At 40.8% G+C, this 19239-nt stretch overlaps 1 protein-coding gene across 2 annotated transcripts in view; it reads left to right on the forward strand.

Annotated features, from left to right (window-relative positions):
* LOC126473828 (sialin-like) overlaps window positions 1–19239 on the forward strand; it is a 114230-nt gene that overhangs the window by 79476 nt on the left and 15515 nt on the right. For both annotated transcript variants that reach the window (XM_050101149.1, XM_050101148.1), the window contains 2 exons: window positions 2464–2596; window positions 8291–8532. In XM_050101149.1, coding sequence (XP_049957106.1) covers window positions 2464–2596; window positions 8291–8532 — 375 coding nt within the window. The remainder of the gene's footprint in view (window positions 1–2463; window positions 2597–8290; window positions 8533–19239) is intronic.

Genomic DNA, 19239 nt, shown 5'->3' on the forward strand with positions numbered 1-19239 from the left:
TTGTTCTGGACTTCAATTAGCACAACAATCATCATTCGAGCCATAATTCACAGAAGTGTCAGAATTACTTCCTGTTTTTTCTAAAGTTTACGCAATTTCGTACGAAATGTCGACACAATTAGAATGAACTGTCAAGAAATTATCTAATAAAATAACACGAGTAGGTCTCCAGGACAAATTCGATTGCGTACCATATTCTCCATATTTCATTTTTCCAAAGCTTAGAACATTGTTGGATTTCACATTGCTGGGAGTCCGCCCCCGGTAGCTGAGTGGTCAGCGCGACAGACTGTCAATCCTAAGGGCCCGGCTTCGATTCCCGGCTGGGTCGGAGATTTTCTCCACTCAGTGACTGGGTGTTGTGTTGTCCTGATCATCATCATTTCATCCTCATCGACGCGCAAGTCGCCGAAGTGGCGGCAAATCGAAAGACTTGCACCAGACGAGCGGTCTACCCGACGGGAGGCCCTCGTCACACGACATTTCATTTTACATTACTGTGAAACTCTGGAACCTTCACAATGACGGATGCTATTAGCAAGCATATTCGAAAAAAACACAAAGGAAACTGATGGTTTCGTTTCAATTCTTAACACTTAGCGATACCGGAAAGGGATTGCTAATTACTACTATTTAAATGAGTTGTGAATTCTGGTGAATAGTAACAGTGAGAAAATGTTACAGAGAAACTAACGAAGACTGAAATTCTCTTTACAAGTTACGATCGCATAATGCCATGCTATCTGTTTACCGATGAGCTGACAACTAACGATGTGCGGCTGCCTTGTTGAGCATGCACTGCCTTAGAAATTGGAAACATTCCCTTTAATTACTCGTTGTTTCAGTCCGTTATCTATGGCGCTAGCGTCATGGAATTTGTGGGACCGCATTGATGCAAACACTTCGTTTGTATCTCAAAACTAATGCGATGACACTGCTGAATTGTTGAAATTTTAGTTGAGCTGAATTTGATAAAACCGTTATATTAAAAGACAGTTGACTTCCTGCTATGAAGTAAAATATATGGTCTATATTTTACATATTTGTTTATAACACGAACCGTCAATGAAGCTACGCAAATTTCTTGGAAATACATTTTATACTACAGACAATACATTTTAGAAGATACTTCGTGAGGCTTATTAATTTCCTCTCAGGAGAAACAACAAATGTATTCAGCGTAACCCGGTCCTTTGCCTACGATCTGAAAGCAGATAGTGTGGCTTATTATCACCACGTTCAATAAAAGTTACTGCACTTTATGCCTCAAAGCATATGTTACATAAAAAGATGGTAGTAAAATATTACAATTTAACTTCCTCTTCATTACCTATTTTCAATGTTTAGCATCTAATGCAGTGCGGAAGACTTTCTTTTTGCATACTAATGACACTGTAAGTTGAAACTCTATCCATGACTTACTATACGAAAGTATTATTCCCAAGAATAAACTTACAGAAATGATGTAGCACTTGATGTAGTACAGAAACTCCGAGCCTACATAGGAAGTATGGTTTCATGTTACTGATTGTGTTTGAGGGAACATCCTATGCTACAGATAAATGCTAATCTACCGGGTGATCAAAAAGTCAGTATAAATTTGAAAACTGAATAAATCACGGAATAATGTAGATAGAGAGGTACAAATTGACACACATGCTTGGAATGCCATGGGGTTTTATTAGAACCAAAAAAAGTTCAAAAAATGTGCGACAGATGGCGTTTCATCTGATCAGAATAGCAATAATTAGTGTAACAAAGTAAGACAGCTTCATCTTATCAAAATAGCAATAATTAGCATAAGAAAGTAAGACAACGCAAAGATGATGTTCTTTACAGGAAATGCTCAATATGTCCACCATCATTCCTCAACAATAGCTGTAGTCGAGGAATAATGTTGTGAACAGCACTGTAAAGCATGTCCGGAGTTATGGTGAGGCATTGGCGTCGGATGTTGTCTTTCAGCATCCCAAGAGATGTCGGTCGATCACGATACACTTGCGACTTGAGGTAACCCCAAAGCCAATAATCGCACTGACTCAGGTTTGGAGACCTGGGAGGCCAAGCATGACGAGAGTGGCGGCTGAGCACACGATCATCACCAAACGACGCACGCAAGAGATCTTTCACGCGTCTAGCAATATGGGGTGGTTCTAACAAAACCCCATGTCATTCCAAGCATGAGTGTCAATTTTTACCTCTCTATCTACATTATTCCGTGGTTTATTAAGTTTTCAAATTTATACTGACTTTTTGATCACCCGGTATAACCCACTATGCTTCCTATACGTAGCCATACAGTTTATTAACTTTCTTGGAATGTTTCTCCGTATTTAATGGTTACGCGGTTGGCCGACTCTTTTTATTAAATGCAGACGGTTCTCGAACGTTAAGTACATGGTTCTGGCGGCTAAAATACAAGTTTATCAGCTGATAGTATTTGGATGTTTTGTTGCTTTGCAGAACGCCGCCCTGTCTGCGATCCCCTACATAATGGGCGGCTCCGCCAGCGTCGTTTTCAGTTGGATACTCGACTACCTGATCAGCAACAAGATTGTGTCCAAGATGAACGGCTACCGCATCTTCAATGGAATCAGTGAGTGAAAAGAATATTTCCATCAATCAAAACTGTTGTTATGAAGTTCTATTCTGGCCTTACCAACTGGTTGTCTCTAACGACTTTACTCTTTCATTTTGCAATTTGTTTATCTACACTTGTCAGTGTACCTCATTTCTAATATTGTCACATGTTCTGTTCCTCCCGAGAAAGACTTCATAAATATATCTTTTTTTCCGGTGATCCATTTCAAGCTGTCTGCATCATGGAACCCCATTTACTTTTGTTCTCACATCATCCCTAATTCATCTTCGACTCTTTTCTTCCATAAGCTCTTCGACAGCTTAAACAATTCATTTGCATCTTTCCTTCCAAATGATTTCTGAACTTCTTTGAACTGATTTTACGCATTATCTGGCTCTATCTTAAAAGATAACTTAAGGTTACCTGGCTATACACTAGAGGCCTTTTTTTGTCCGCTTTACCCCTGCCTTATTGAACTCGGCGTACTTTTGGACAATAGGTGATCCTTCTTCATTGTGTTTTACTGGTATTATTAACAGTTTTTTAACTGGGCTATTATAAATGTTATCATTCCATTCATTTTTGTGTTATGTGGTCCATATTGTAGTTCCCCCTTAACATGAGTCAAGAAATGTCTCAACGTTCAGAGCTCCTGAACTGCCGTGTCCATAACACTTGGACGCTCTTCCTCTTGCTAATTTCTGTACCATCCTGATACATCCCTTGAACGCTGCATTTGTCATTAGCCACTTTCCATGTTCTCTGTACTCTACGTGATCTGAATGAAAGCAAACTTTGCTCACACTGCAGTACGTCTATTGCACAGTTTTCATAGCACAACGATTTTCTCCACTGTATTAATATTGTTGTCGTTGTTGATCTGCTTGTTAATGTGTCTCGTCATACCTAACTTCCTATTTTCTTCTTTATCTCTTACTGTCAGGATTTTTCATCCTATTTTAAACTGATGTAAGCACATTTCCATTAAAACCCATTACAACCGCATATTAACTTGCAAGTATGATTTCCTCCAAATGACAACATCGAAGCAATAAAGCGTAAGATTATTTTCAATGTTTTTGTGTTTCTTGAAGTTTTTCCGGAGTGTTGGGAATTGTAGGAGATTTTGTGATTTCAGCCAGATTACAGAGACATGTAGCTTTGATACTGCAACAGACCACCAACCAACCGCCTCCAGGTGAACTTTATGCCTGATGTCAATAAAGCGACGCGTGCTAGTAACCTCCGGTCGTAAGCGAATTTTTAAATTCTTCGATGGCTCACCCGAGGATGACTGGCAGGTGCCCAGCTGAAATATCGTGGTGTGTATCGAACGACAACCGGCAGAAAGCCCGAAATTTTCTTGAACATGCAGTCGTAAAATTCATCTGAAGAGGACTGCCTGGTTGTCAGCCGAAGCAACGAGGCAAAACGTTGACGTTACGCTGCTGGAATCGTAAAATTCTACGGAACATATTTCTTCTGTTTAGATTGTTTATTTTGGTACATTCATCAGAAACACAAACAAAATACTCTCAAAGTCATTCCACTCCCTTGTCACAAAAGAATATTAAGAGAAGGCATCTTTCGTATCTGCTGTTTTCACAGATCTACCAACAAAGACGTGCACATGATAGAGCCATGGACGTACATGCTCCCTGCAAACATCGTTTATGTTTTTGCTAAAGGCTAGGTAACTGCTGTACTGAAACTGCTATACCGAAATTGCTTCAACATCTTCAGATAATTCGTATAATACATGTTTTCCTTTCTAAAAAAATACTGTCAATTTCAGACAGGGACTGAACTTGATGATGTGGGACCCTGCCCGCTCGTCTCTTATAGGGTGCCTAGGAAGCTGTTTTTTCGGATAGACAGACAACATACAAGCAGATAATAGTAATGGAGTTTATTACAGTAATTGAATTGACAATTCTTAACTTTTCGTTGCTACATGATGGGTCGCAAGCATCTGGCGACATGCAAACAATCAAAGTCCTTTCGCTAAAGCCTGGAACTACGCGACCGCTACGGTCGCAGGTTCGAATCCCGCCTCGGGCATGGTTGTGTGTGATGTTCTTAGGTTAGTTAGGTTTAATTAGTTCTAAGTTCTAGGGGACTGATGACCTCAGCAGTTAAGTCCCATAGTGCTCAGAGCCATTTGAACCATTTGAACCAGAGTCCTTTGATAGATACAATTTCCCTGCAAGCTAATCACACAAGTTCCTAAGTCACTGCTATCGTTCACATCACTGCAGCTCTTCTAGTGCGGCCGAGGCTAGGCTATGCGGCGCGTCGCTCTTATTCTCTTTGTGTAGAGGTCACTCTTGATGTGGCGACGTGCTAGTCAGCGTGCTATTGGCTGCCGTCGTCTCACAGCCCTCTCTGCTGTATCGTTTCTGATCTTCGTGTCGGCGCTTGTCGTTACACTGGAACATATCATAGTGACGAATCTGAACAAAGCAAGATGATCAAATTAACTACTCCCCATTTAAACATAAAAGCACGTCCAACAACAGAATTTGCTATTATGAACCATAATCCACAATAAGAAACAAGCAACACTGCCGGCAGAAGACAAATTTCAAAATATGACATTTCGTCACTTTCACTAAAAACCTGTGTAACGATATGTAAGAAAACATATAATGTAACTTAGGAATAAAAACAAGCTCAGCGAAGTTGGTACAGGCCAGACGAAATATCTTAGGTTATTAAAAACAAAAATAACATGCCTTAACAGACTGCAAACTTAGTTATTACCTATTATTTGTGTAACGATATTTAAGAAAAAAAATTGGCTCTGAGCACTATGCGACTTAACTTCTGAGGTCATCAGTCGCCTAGAACTTAGAACTAATTAAACCTAACTAACCTAAGGTCATCACACACATCCATGCCCGAGGCAGGATTCGAACCTGCGACCGTAGCGGTCGCTGATATTTAAGAAAACATATAATGTAACTTAGGAATAAAAGCTAACTCAGTGAAGTCGGTATGGGCCAGACGAAATATCTTAGGTTATTAAAAACAAAAATAACATGCATCGACAGACTGCAAACTTATTTATTATTTTTGCAGCAAAGTAAGACAAAGTGACTGAAATCAATCGCCCGAAATACCGACAGTAGCAACACAGAGCGTGTATAGTAACATACATGGGAGAATATTGATTACTAAGCAACGAAACCAACTTAAGATCGATTTCGACAGTTACTGTCGAAATCGATCTTAAACTGAGCCAAGTCTAAGGAACATCAGACAATCATAAACCGAAATACATCGAACACTTTCTATAGTGCAGTATAGACGGCAGTTTCATAACAAAGTTCTGCTGCCGCAATATGCGTACTTCATTACATCAGAAATGGAGATACATAGCAAATGTAGGGCAGGTACTCGAAGCAAGAAGTAATTTCTGTTATCTGTATGGAGTCTCGTCGTGTGGCGCTTGTCCCTGGCAACGTCGCGCCTTTCACCGTGACCACAGCATACAGGTGTGGTGTCTAGTTCATGTTCACATTGAGCGGTTTAGGCCGGATTTACGGTGCTATTCGAATACTATCAAAGCTATATCGTCACCATTCTTCAAGAAAGAAAAATTCGCCCTTCAAGCTAGACACTTTTCGTCCTTTGTAGTTTTTTCGTTTGACGCTTATTTCGTGAGATATTTGGCCCGGTCACTATCAATGGACCACCCTGTAGATATAGGTTTTCCATGGTTTCTCTAAAACGCTAAAGGCAAATGTCTAGATAGTTTTTGTTGAGAAGTACAAGGCCGTTTTCCTTCCCCACCCTTCTCTAATCCTTGCTTGTGCTCCATCGTTGCAGAGTGCTCGGTCTACATAGATAAAATAAGGAATGTCTATTTACAAATGTCTTTGTTTAAAACAATTACTTTCTTTACTCTTCTTTTGGAGCATAACTAGTTTAGAAATATATAATTTTATTGTCAAGAGCACACTGTTGTACATTTACGATAGCCAAAGGTGTCCGTGAAACATTCAACCATAAATAATTAGCTGCAGGAAGACCTGTTTGTACACGTTTGTAACAGAGGCCTGCTTAAAATTCTCTTGGCTATGGTACACGTACCATGGTGTGACCTTGAAAAAATTATGAAGAAAATAGTAAATAAAATGGATGTTGTACAAACACTGTTCAGCTGCGGGCCGAGCACCCTGTATGTAGTTAATCAAACAGAAAACGTTATGTGGGTAACGTAAGATGTAGTCTACTCGATATTCGCTTCTCTCGACAAGCTGAACACAATGCAGTTGTAGCCATATGCTTCCTAGATACCAAGTCATTTGTAAGTTCTGTGGCGCATGTTCGTAATATATAACTGATTAACAAAAATAATGCTTTTGTTACTGAATGTGAATACATTTACATGAGTGACTCTGATTTATAGTCGTATTAAGCTCAACCAAAAATTTTTTATTTTAGAAAAAATAATAAAAGCCTACTACCATCTTTTTAGTATTTCTCTATGGCAGCTTCTTCATCAGGGCTTCTGTTGCTATGAAAAACATTCATTATGTTGTTAATAATCTAGAGACTCTTGTCCGTGGATGCTATAATACATTGTTAATCACTATTTGCGAAACTGAGGTGGTACGTATACAGACTTGCAGAACAAAAATTTGCTAAAATTCCTTTACAGTTCAATCTATTTGTTTTTTCCTTCCCACGTTTGTTCTTTCTTACTACTCACTCTCGTATTATTCAGTCTGGTTGCGCCTATGAGTTCATTATTAACGAACTCTTTAATCTTTCATATTAATTAATAGTTACTGCGTATCATAGAAAATATTTTTGCACATTATAGTTGTATTTATTTCTGCACGAGAGCTACAGGATTGTTAAATAATTCACTTATATTTTCAACCTGTAATATTAATTATTATGTTTAATTTCAACCATTGACAAGGATAGATATCAGTATCGTTCTTTCTGAAGAGCATGCAAGTAAAATAGTGTTTGACGATAAAGATGTTGTTTGGAACATATAAGTTATTTATTTTCTTTATAATACTGAAATATCCATGCAGTTTGTAATACTGTTTAAAAGTTGTAGCATCATCTTTGAATACTGTGTATAATGAACACGTGGAAGTAGCTTCATTCACATGCAAATATATATATATATATATATATATATATATAAATGACTTACATAAGTTTTGACAGAATTTTACATATATTATTCTGTAATTCTGCATATATTCAACCAGAATTTCGCTATTTGCAGTCTATTAAGAATAGATTATAATTCCTATAGATACGCGTTTCTGGACAGTTGACTTCGCAGTGGAGGTCCTTATGTAAAATAGAAGCACTAATGACCAAACTGTGACTTAGAAATGTACATTGTCATAGTAAAAATGCTATAAAGACACTTAACAGATGTTATTACGAAGTTAACGATTTATCTCATTGTCTCGGTTTGCCAAGAATAATCACTATGTCTACTACGACATTTTCTTTTGTTTCTAAGTTGTTGGTCCTGACCTTTATCTGAAAGTACAAGTAAGGGTTAGTCATTGTAATACTCAGTAAGTGTAAGATGTCAGCAGACACGACACCCACTCTCATACACTGTTAGCGAAATCTGGGCCAGCACTGTGGTAGCTCGGACGCTGCAACTGCGCGTGCAGAGTGCACCCAAGAGCAGGGAGTTGAGAAAGCGCTTAACCGTGTCTGCAGCGAACGTGGGTCCGGCGATTACGCTGATCATCATCACAGTGGTGGGCTGCGATCACGTGGCCATCCTCGTGCTGCTGGCCATCAACGGTCTGTGCCTGGGAGCCCAGTACACCAGCAACTCCATCAACCTGCTGGGCATCGCGCCCAACTTCGCGGGCACCATGCTCGGCATCTCCAACACGTTCGCCAACGCCGCCGGTATCCTGGCGCCGTACGCCGTCGGCTGGATCACCAGCGGCAACGTAAGTACCCCACCACTGGCTACGAGGCGTCCGAATGCGACCCACAGACGTGCCAGTTACTGGGAAATAACTCTTATCTGCTGTGATTATGGTATTTGAGAAGTTAAGAGTTTGTGCAGACGGGGACTGCATTTCGTGGACGGTACACTATACATTACCAGCTTCTCTCTTTTGAGTGCCCCTCCTCTCCTGCCGGTAGAGGCACTCGTCAAAAGTTGCCTCCACAGCAAAAGCTCTAATCTTGAACTAAAATTTCCTCTCTATGTTTGTACTTCTGCAACCAGATAATCAGAGAAGTTACATAACAAATTCACAGTTACACCTAACTCTATCACACTCCAGTGACGTACTGACAGCTGGAAAAAGCATGCGCGCTCGAATCAAAAACATCGCATCGTGAGCACTACAATACCCAACGGTTCTCTGTCTGGCTATGGAAGAACCTGGTTTCTGTAGATATGCTACAGTTACACCTTTCAACTGCCGCCTGCAGTTAAAGGGGACTGGTCGAAGCTCGGTACGCGGCACGAACATTTCGCTTAATAAGATGGAGGTTAGATGACTTGGGTGACAACATGACACACAAGTGTTATAATGCCTATGCAGTGTTCGTCAGATCGCTCTGTACACATTTCGATAGCGGAGGGATGGATCTATTGTCATGCTGAAGGTACACGTCACCTGCAGAGTGCTATAGGCAAATAATTTACCTCTTGGTTGCAACGCACATTGTACTTTATTGACTCGAGAATACTTACTGGGATCTTCAATTTTCATCGGATAGTGACAGTATGTAGAAAAATATTATGTTATGGAAATTCAGTAAATGGAAGATTCAGTCGAGGCAAGTGGACATGATCGTGAAGCAGGTTCCTGTACCAATTGCAAGAGCCACTAGAAAATGTATCACGGTGTAATGTTGTTGCTTTAATTTGTTATAAAAGCGGTGCTGATAGACAATAAAAGCGGTTTAAAAGCTGTGAGCAGTCTGGGGAAGTTAACCTTGCATTACTGAGCAACTGTTTCACCAGGTATCCAGTCTAGCTTACCAAATTCCCAACCAGACTAACATTAATTATAATCTTTTAATAGTCATACGACAACTGGTGATATATATATATATATATATATATATATATATATATATATATATATATATATATATAAGAGAATTTAAATAAAAAGAAATAAATCAGTTTATATTTGGAAATTTATTTTAACATTGATCATTGAAATTTCAGCATATTAAACTCGATTCATAACTAAGCTGGTGCCTTATTTAGGATTGTGAAAATGTGAGATTGTAATCTTACGGAACACATCAAATATGGAGCCAAGATTGGGAGACTGCATACAACACTGCATTCATAAAATAACACACAAAGAAAGTTGAAACATATGCAAGAGGAAATTAACCACAACCAACCGATTCAATTTTTACCCAAAGAAGTTACATTCGTAGCGCAGTCCTCTCCGTCATGTAATTACCACACACTGGTATACTAAATTCATACTAACTCTCTGTGAAATCTTCCCGAAAAGAATAGCTGAGGGCTACTTTGATGATTACACCACATGCTTCACGTGGTCAACTTGGTTTACACAAAGAGTGTAACTCCACAATAATTTTGATAATTAAAATAAATTAGATCGAAAAGCAATTTACAAAATAAAAACCTCGAACTGGTTATTATCGTCTTACTATTAGCCTGATGGGTCAAACAATTGTATAAGCACGTGGTACTGGTCTCACAAAGTACACCCCACGTGGGTTGAACATAAAGAAAAGTTGCTATATTGAAAAATATTGTCAAGACGAGACGTTATAATCTCACGCACATTCGCATTTAAGACTGATGATCTTAGTTAGAGTTACTGATCAACACGTGGTTCCACTTTACTCACAAAGTAGTGACAAAGCAACTACCGGAATATATTCTGAACTTCACACTCGAAATACACTGCGTTGCAATTTAAGATAACATTAGATATTTTAGAGCTAAACCTGAAATAAAGGTGATTAAATTTTCAGTTAGGTTGAACTTAAGAAATCCATTGCCCTACGGACTTAGCAGACACGCGCTTAGCCGGAGATCTTACCATTTCAGACGCTCGCCGTTGACAGACTGACCTGGGCTCCTACCAAGGGTGCTTCCGTATACAAAACGGAAGTGACCAGAGAGGCAGCTTCCTATACCAACATGACAAGGGACGGACAGGACCATGCTAAGGATAGAAACCTCTTTGCTTTTAGAAAGCGTAGCTACCTGTTCCGACGTTGGTCCTACTGTTCTCTAGCAGACAGGCTTGTCTGCTACCATCCAGCATGAAACTAGAAATACATTTGCTCATTCATTTTTTCACACAGAAGGGAAGGGGGATGACAGTATCTTATCATATACAGTATATAAAAGAAAGCGGATGTAGGTTCTGTATGAGACTGTGTGACATGAATTACATATATGAATTACATATAAACTGTGCTTTAAAGTGTAGTAGTGTGACAGATCGTTCTTGTTTATGTGTAAAAGTAACACGTTCCACTGCTCAGTCTCCTCCCAGATAGTCAGAAACACCACAGTAAATTTAGAAGAGGAATTTATGCCGTAAATGACAACAGATTTCAGAAATTAACATGAAAGGAATCCAGCAGAGACCTTTCAACGGTCCATTTAATCTTACCTAAATAACCCTTCTGCTCCCTCACCCCCCCCCCCCCCCCCCCCCGCCGGGAGATAATACCCATTCCCCTTCCCCCTCCTGAATGGCGCCAATACTGGCAAACGGCATACTGTCCGCCACGAACTAAGATGACATTCGCCGCGGTGGCTGATGGGAGTAACCTACATCTACATCTACATCCATACTCCGCAAGCCACCTGAGGGTGTGTGGCGGAGGGTACCCTGAGTACCTCTATCGGTTCTCCCTTCTGTTCCAGTCTCGTATTGTTCGTGGAAAGAAGGACTGTCGGTATGCTTCCGTGTGGGCTCTAATCTCTCTGATTTTATCCTCATGGTCTCATCGCGAGATATACGTAGGAGGGAGCAATATACTGCTTGACTCCTCGGTAAAGGTATGTTCTCGAAACTGTAACAAAAGCCCGTACCGAGCTGCTGAGCGTCTCTCCTGCAGAATCTTCCACTGGAGTTTATCTATCATCTCCGTAACGCTTTCGCGATTACTAAATGATCCTGTAAGGAAGCGCGCTGCTCTCCGTTGGATCTTCTCTATCTCTTCCATCAACCCTACCTGGTACGGATCCCACACCGCTGAGCGGTATTCAAGCAGTGGGCGAACAAGTGTACTGTAACCTACTTCCTTTGTTTTCGGATTGCATTTCCTTAGGATTCTTCCAATGAATCTGAGTCTGGCATCTGCTTTACCGACTATCAACTTTATCTGATCATTCCATTTTAAACCACTCCTAATGCGTACTCCCAGATAATTTATGGAATTAACTGCTTCCAGTTGCTGACCTGCTATTTTGTAGCTAAATGATAAGGGATCTATCTTTCTATGTATTCGCAGCACATTACACTTGTCTACATTGAGATTCAATTGCCATTCCCTGCATCATGCGTCAATTCGCTGCAGATCCTCCTGCATTTCAGTACAATTTTCCATTGTTACAACCTCTCAATACACCACAGCATCATCTGCAAAAAGCCTCAGTGAACTTCCGATGCCATCCACAAGGTCATTTATGTATATTGTGAATAGCAACGGTCCTATGACACTCCACTGCGGCACACCTGAAATCACTCTTACTGACCTTAAAGGCACTTCCCATTTACCGTCGCTCCGGACAGTACATAGCCTTGCGTGGTTTTCGACATACTCGTACCCTGCCAAATGTACCACTGTGTTGTTGTTGTTGTTGTTGTGGTCTTCAGTCCTGAGACTGGTTTGATGCAGCTCTCCATGCTACTCTATCCTGTGCAAGTTTTTTCATCTCCCAGTACCTACTGCAACCTACATCCTTCTGAATCTGCTTAGTGTATTCATCTCTTGGTCTCCCTCTACGATTTTTACCCTCCACGCTGCCCTCCAATACTAAATTGGTGATCCCTTGATGCCTCAGAACATGTCCTACCAACCGATCCCTTCTTCTGGTCAAGTTGTGCCACAAACTTCTCTTCTCCCCAATCCTATTCAATACTTCCTCATTAGTTATGTGATCTACCCATCTAATCTTCAGCATTCTTCTGTAGCACCACATTTCGAAAGCTTCTATTCTCTTCTTGTCCAAACTATTTATCGTCCATGTTTCACTTCCATACATGGCTACACTCCATACGAATACTTTCAGAAATGACTTCCTGACACTTAAATCAATACTGGATGTTAACAAATTTCTCTTCTTCAGAAACGCTTTCCTTGCCATTGCCAGCCTACATTTTATATCCTCTCTACTTCGACCATCATCAGTTATTTTGCTCCCCAAATAGCAAAACTCCTTTACTACTTTAAGTGCCTCATTTCCTAATCTAATTCCCTCAGCATCACCCGACTTAATTAGACTACATTCCATTATCCTTGTTTTGCTTTTGTTGATGTTCATCTTATATCCTCCTTTCAAGACACTGTCCATTCCATTCAACTGCTCTTCCAAGTCCTTTGCTGTCTCTGACAGAATTACAATGTCATCGGCGAACCTCAAAGTTTTTATTTCTTCTCCATGAATTTTAATACCTACCCCGAATTTTTCTTTTGTTTCCTTTACTGCTTGCTCAATATACAGATTGAACAACATCGGGGAGAGGCTACAACCCTGTCTTACTCCCTTCCCAACCACTGCTTCCCTTTCATGTCCCTCGACTCTTATAACTGCCATCTGGTTTCTGTACAAATTGTAAATAGCCTTTCGCTCCCTGTATTTTACCCCTGCCACCTTCAGAATTTGAAAGAGAGTATTCCAGTCAACATTGTCAAAAGCTTTCTCTAAGTCTACAAATGCTAGAAACGTAGGTTTGCCTTTCCTTAATCTTTCTTCTAAGATAAGTCGTAAGGTCAGTATTGCCTCACGTGTTCCAGTGTTTCTACGGAATCCAAACTGATCTTCCCCGAGTTTGGCTTCTACTAGTTTTTCCATTCGTCTGTAAAGAATTCGTGTTAGTATTTTGCAGCTGTGACTTATTAAGCTGATAGTTCGGTAATTTTCACATCTGTCAACACCTGCTTTCTTTGGGATTGGAATTATTATATTCTTCTTGAAGTCTGAGGGTATTTCGCCTGTTTCATACATCTTGCTCACCAGATGGTAGAGTTTTGTCAGGACTGGCTCTCCCACGGCCGTCAGTAGTTCCAATGGAATATTGTCTACTCCGGGGGCCTTGTTTTGACTCAGGTCTTTCAGTGCTCTGTCAAACTCTTCACGCAGTATCGTATCTCCCATTTCATCTTCATCTACATCCTCTTCCATTTCCATACTATTGTCCTCAAGTACATCGCCCTTGTATAGACCCTCTATATACTCCTTCCACCTTTCTGCTTTCCCTTCTTTGCTTAGAACTGGGTTTCTATCTGAGCTCTTGATATTCATACAAGTCGTTCTCTTATCTCCAAAGGTCTCTTTAATTTTCCTGTAGGCGGTATCTATCTTACCCCTAGTGAGATAGGCCTCTACATCCTTACATTTGTCCTCTAGCCATCCCTGCTTAGCCATTTTGCACTTCCTGTCGATCTCATTTTTGAGACGCTTGTATTCCTTTTTGCCTGTTTCACTTACTGCATTTTTATACTTTCTCCTTTCATCAATTAAATTCAATATTTCTTCTGTTACCCATGGTTTTCTACTAGCCCTCGTCTTTTTACCTACTTGATCCTCTGCTGCCTTCACTACTTCATCCCTCAAAGCTACCCATTCTTCTTCTACTGTATTTATTTCCCCCATTCCTGTCAATTGCTCCCTTATGCTCTCCCTGAATCTCTGTACAACCTCTGGTTCTTTTAGTTTATCCAGGTCCCATCTCCTTAAATTCCCACCTTTTTGCAGTTTCTTCAGTTTTAATCTACAAGTCATAACCAATAGATTGTGGTCAGAGTCCACATCTGCCCCTGGAAATGTCTTACAATTTAAAACCTGGTTCCTAAATCTCTGTCTTACCATTATATAATCTATCTGATACCTTTTAGTATCTCCAGGGTTCTTCCATGTATACAACCTTCTTTTATGATTCTTAAACCAAGTGTTAGTTATGATTATGTTGTGCTCTGTGCAAAACTCTACCAGGCGGCTTCCTCTTTCATTTCTGTCCCCCAATCCATATTCACCTACTATGTTTCCTTCTCTCCCTTTTCCTACACTCGAATTCCAGTCACCCATGACTATTAAATTTTCGTCTCCCTTCACAATCTGAATAATTTCTTTTATTTCATCATACATTTCTTCAATTTCTTCGTCATCTGCAGAGCTAGTTGGCATATAAACTTGTACTACTGTAGTAGGTGTGGGCTTCGTATCTATCTTGGCCACAATAATGCGTTCACTATGCTGTTTGTAGTAGCTTACCCGCATTCCTATTTTCCTATTCATTATTAAACCTACTCCTGCATTACCCCTATTTGATTTTGTGTTTATAACCCTGTAGTCACCTGACCAGAAGTCTTGTTCCTCCTGCCACCGAACTTCACTAATTCCCACTATATCTAACTTCAACCTATCCATTTCCCTTTTTAAATTTTCTAACCTACCTGCCCGATTAAGGGATCTGACATTCCACGCTCCGATCCGTAGAACGCCAGTTTTCTTTCTCCTGATAACGACATCCTCTTGAGTAGTCCCCGCCCGGAGATCCGAATGGGGGACTATTTTACCTCCGGAATATTTTACCCAAGAGGACGCCATCATCATGTAATCATACAGTAAAGCTGCATGCCCTCGGGAAAAATCACGGCTGTAGTTTCCCCTTGCTTTCAGCCGTTCGCAGTACCAGCACAGCAAGGCCGTTTTGGTTATTGTTACAAGCCCAGATCAGTCAATCATCCAGACTGTTGCCCTTGCAACTACTGAAAAGGCTGCTGCCCCTCTTCAGGAACCACACGTTTGTCTGGCCTCTCAACAGATACCCCTCCGTTGTGGTTGCACCTACGGTACGGCTATCTGTATCGCTGAGGCACGCAAGCCTCCCCACCAACGGCAAGGTCCATGGTTCATGGGGAGCATGACTTATTCATTCAGGCCTCTTCTCATATATCTGTGACCAACTAATCTCTGTGCACTGTGACGTATGGTGTACATAATTATACGTCTAGTTGCGGATGATGTGGTCGCTCTCTGGTTGTTGTTATCCATCACTGAACTGGCTTTGAAGTGCTACTCTATTTCCTGTTGCGATTTACAATAGTCAAAAAAATGTGTGTGAAATCTTGTGGGACTTAACTGCTAAGGTCATCACTCCCTAAGCTTGCACACTACTTAATCTAAATTATCCTAAGGACAAACATACACACCCATGCCCGAGGAAGGACTCGAACCTCCGCCGGTACCAGCCGCACACTACAATAGTCGATCACAACGCCTGTCATCATTACGTTGTTGTTCGTGGAAGTCGTTTCTGGTGGTTGTAATTTTACTCGAATCGAGCGACTCATGGTACACCAAAAAATGGTTCAAATGGCTCTGAGCACTATGGGACTTAACTTCTGAGGTTTAAATGGCTCTGAGCATTATGGGACTCAACTGCTGAGGTCATTAGTCCCCTACTTTAAGTGCCTCATTTCCTAATCTAATTCCCTCAGCATCACCCGACTTAATTAGACTACATTCCATTATCCTTGTTTTGCTTTTGTTGATGTTCATCTTATATCCTCCTTTCAAGACACTGTCCATTCCATTCAACTGCTCTTCCAAGTCCTTTGCTGTCTCTGACAGAATTACAATGTCATCGGCGAACCTCAAAGTTTTTATTTCTTCTCCATGAATTTTAATACCTACCCCGAATTTTTCTTTTGTTTCCTTTACTGCTTGCTCAATATACAGATTGAACAACATCGGGGAGAGGCTACAACCCTGTCTTACTCCCTTCCCAACCACTGCTTCCCTTTCATGTCCCTCGACTCTTATAACTGCCATCTGGTTTCTGTACAAATTGTAAATAGCCTTTCGCTCCCTGTATTTTACCCCTGCCACCTTCAGAATTTGAAAGAGAGTATTCCAGTCAACATTGTCAAAAGCTTTCTCTAAGTCTACAAATGCTAGAAACGTAGGTTTGCCTTTCCTTAATCTTTCTTCTAAGATAAGTCGTAAGGTCAGTATTGCCTCACGTGTTCCAGTGTTTCTACGGAATCCAAACTGATCTTCCCCGAGTTTGGCTTCTACTAGTTTTTCCATTCGTCTGTAAAGAATTCGTGTTAGTATTTTGCAGCTGTGACTTATTAAGCTGATAGTTCGGTAATTTTCACATCTGTCAACACCTGCTTTCTTTGGGATTGGAATTATTATATTCTTCTTGAAGTCTGAGGGTATTTCGCCTGTTTCATACATCTTGCTCACCAGATGGTAGAGTTTTGTCAGGACTGGCTCTCCCACGGCCGTCAGTAGTTCCAATGGAATATTGTCTACTCCGGGGGCCTTGTTTTGACTCAGGTCTTTCAGTGCTCTGTCAAACTCTTCACGCAGTATCGTATCTCCCATTTCATCTTCATCTACATCCTCTTCCATTTCCATACTATTGTCCTCAAGTACATCGCCCTTGTATAGACCCTCTATATACTCCTTCCACCTTTCTGCTTTCCCTTCTTTGCTTAGAACTGGGTTTCTATCTGAGCTCTTGATATTCATACAAGTCGTTCTCTTATCTCCAAAGGTCTCTTTAATTTTCCTGTAGGCGGTATCTATCTTACCCCTAGTGAGATAGGCCTCTACATCCTTACATTTGTCCTCTAGCCATCCCTGCTTAGCCATTTTGCACTTCCTGTCGATCTCATTTTTGAGACGCTTGTATTCCTTTTTGCCTGTTTCACTTACTGCATTTTTATACTTTCTCCTTTCATCAATTAAATTCAATATTTCTTCTGTTACCCATGGTTTTCTACTAGCCCTCGTCTTTTTACCTACTTGATCCTCTGCTGCCTTCACTACTTCATCCCTCAAAGCTACCCATTCTTCTTCTACTGTATTTATTTCCCCCATTCCTGTCAATTGCTCCCTTATGCTCTCCCTGAATCTCTGTACAACCTCTGGTTCTTTTAGTTTATCCAGGTCCCATCTCCTTAAATTCCCACCTTTTTGCAGTTTCTTCAGTTTTAATCTACAAGTCATAACCAATAGATTGTGGTCAGAGTCCACATCTGCCCCTGGAAATGTCTTACAATTTAAAACCTGGTTCCTAAATCTCTGTCTTACCATTATATAATCTATCTGATACCTTTTAGTATCTCCAGGGTTCTTCCATGTATACAACCTTCTTTTATGATTCTTAAACCAAGTGTTAGTTATGATTATGTTGTGCTCTGTGCAAAACTCTACCAGGCGGCTTCCTCTTTCATTTCTGTCCCCCAATCCATATTCACCTACTATGTTTCCTTCTCTCCCTTTTCCTACACTCGAATTCCAGTCACCCATGACTATTAAATTTTCGTCTCCCTTCACAATCTGAATAATTTCTTTTATTTCATCATACATTTCTTCAATTTCTTCGTCATCTGCAGAGCTAGTTGGCATATAAACTTCTACTACTGTAGTAGGTGTGGGCTTCGTATCTATCTTGGCCACAATAATGCGTTCACTATGCTGTTTGTAGTAGCTTACCCGCATTCCTATTTTCCTATTCATTATTAAACCTACTCCTGCATTACCCCTATTTGATTTTGTGTTTATAACCCTGTAGTCACCTGACCAGAAGTCTTGTTCCTCCTGCCACCGAACTTCACTAATTCCCACTATATCTAACTTCAACCTATCCATTTCCCTTTTTAAATTTTCTAACCTACCTGCCCGATTAAGGGATCTGACATTCCACGCTCCGATCCGTAGAACGCCAGTTTTCTTTCTCCTGATAACGACATCCTCTTGAGTAGTCCCCGCCCGGAGATCCGAATGGGGGACTATTTTACCTCCGGAATATTTTACCCAAGAGGACGCCATCATCATGTAATCATACAGTAAAGCTGCATGCCCTCGGGAAAAATCACGGCTGTAGTTTCCCCTTGCTTTCAGCCGTTCGCAGTACCAGCACAGCAAGGCCGTTTTGGTTATTGTTACAAGCCCAGATCAGTCAATCATCCAGACTGTTGCCCTTGCAACTACTGAAAAGGCTGCTGCCCCTCTTCAGGAACCACACGTTTGTCTGGCCTCTCAACAGATACCCCTCCGTTGTGGTTGCACCTACGGTACGGCTATCTGTATCGCTGAGGCACGCAAGCCTCCCCACCAACGGCAAGGTCCATGGTTCATGGGGAGCATGACTTATTCATTCAGGCCTCTTCTCATATATCTGTGACCAACTAATCTCTGTGCACTGTGACGTATGGTGTACATAATTATACGTCTAGTTGCGGATGATGTGGTCGCTCTCTGGTTGTTGTTATCCATCACTGAACTGGCTTTGAAGTGCTACTCTATTTCCTGTTGCGATTTACAATAGTCAAAAAAATGTGTGTGAAATCTTGTGGGACTTAACTGCTAAGGTCATCACTCCCTAAGCTTGCACACTACTTAATCTAAATTATCCTAAGGACAAACATACACACCCATGCCCGAGGAA

The sequence above is a fragment of the Schistocerca serialis genome, chromosome 4 (assembly GCF_023864345.2).
Source record: "Schistocerca serialis cubense isolate TAMUIC-IGC-003099 chromosome 4, iqSchSeri2.2, whole genome shotgun sequence".
Classification (NCBI taxonomy): Eukaryota; Metazoa; Arthropoda; class Insecta; order Orthoptera; family Acrididae; genus Schistocerca; species Schistocerca serialis.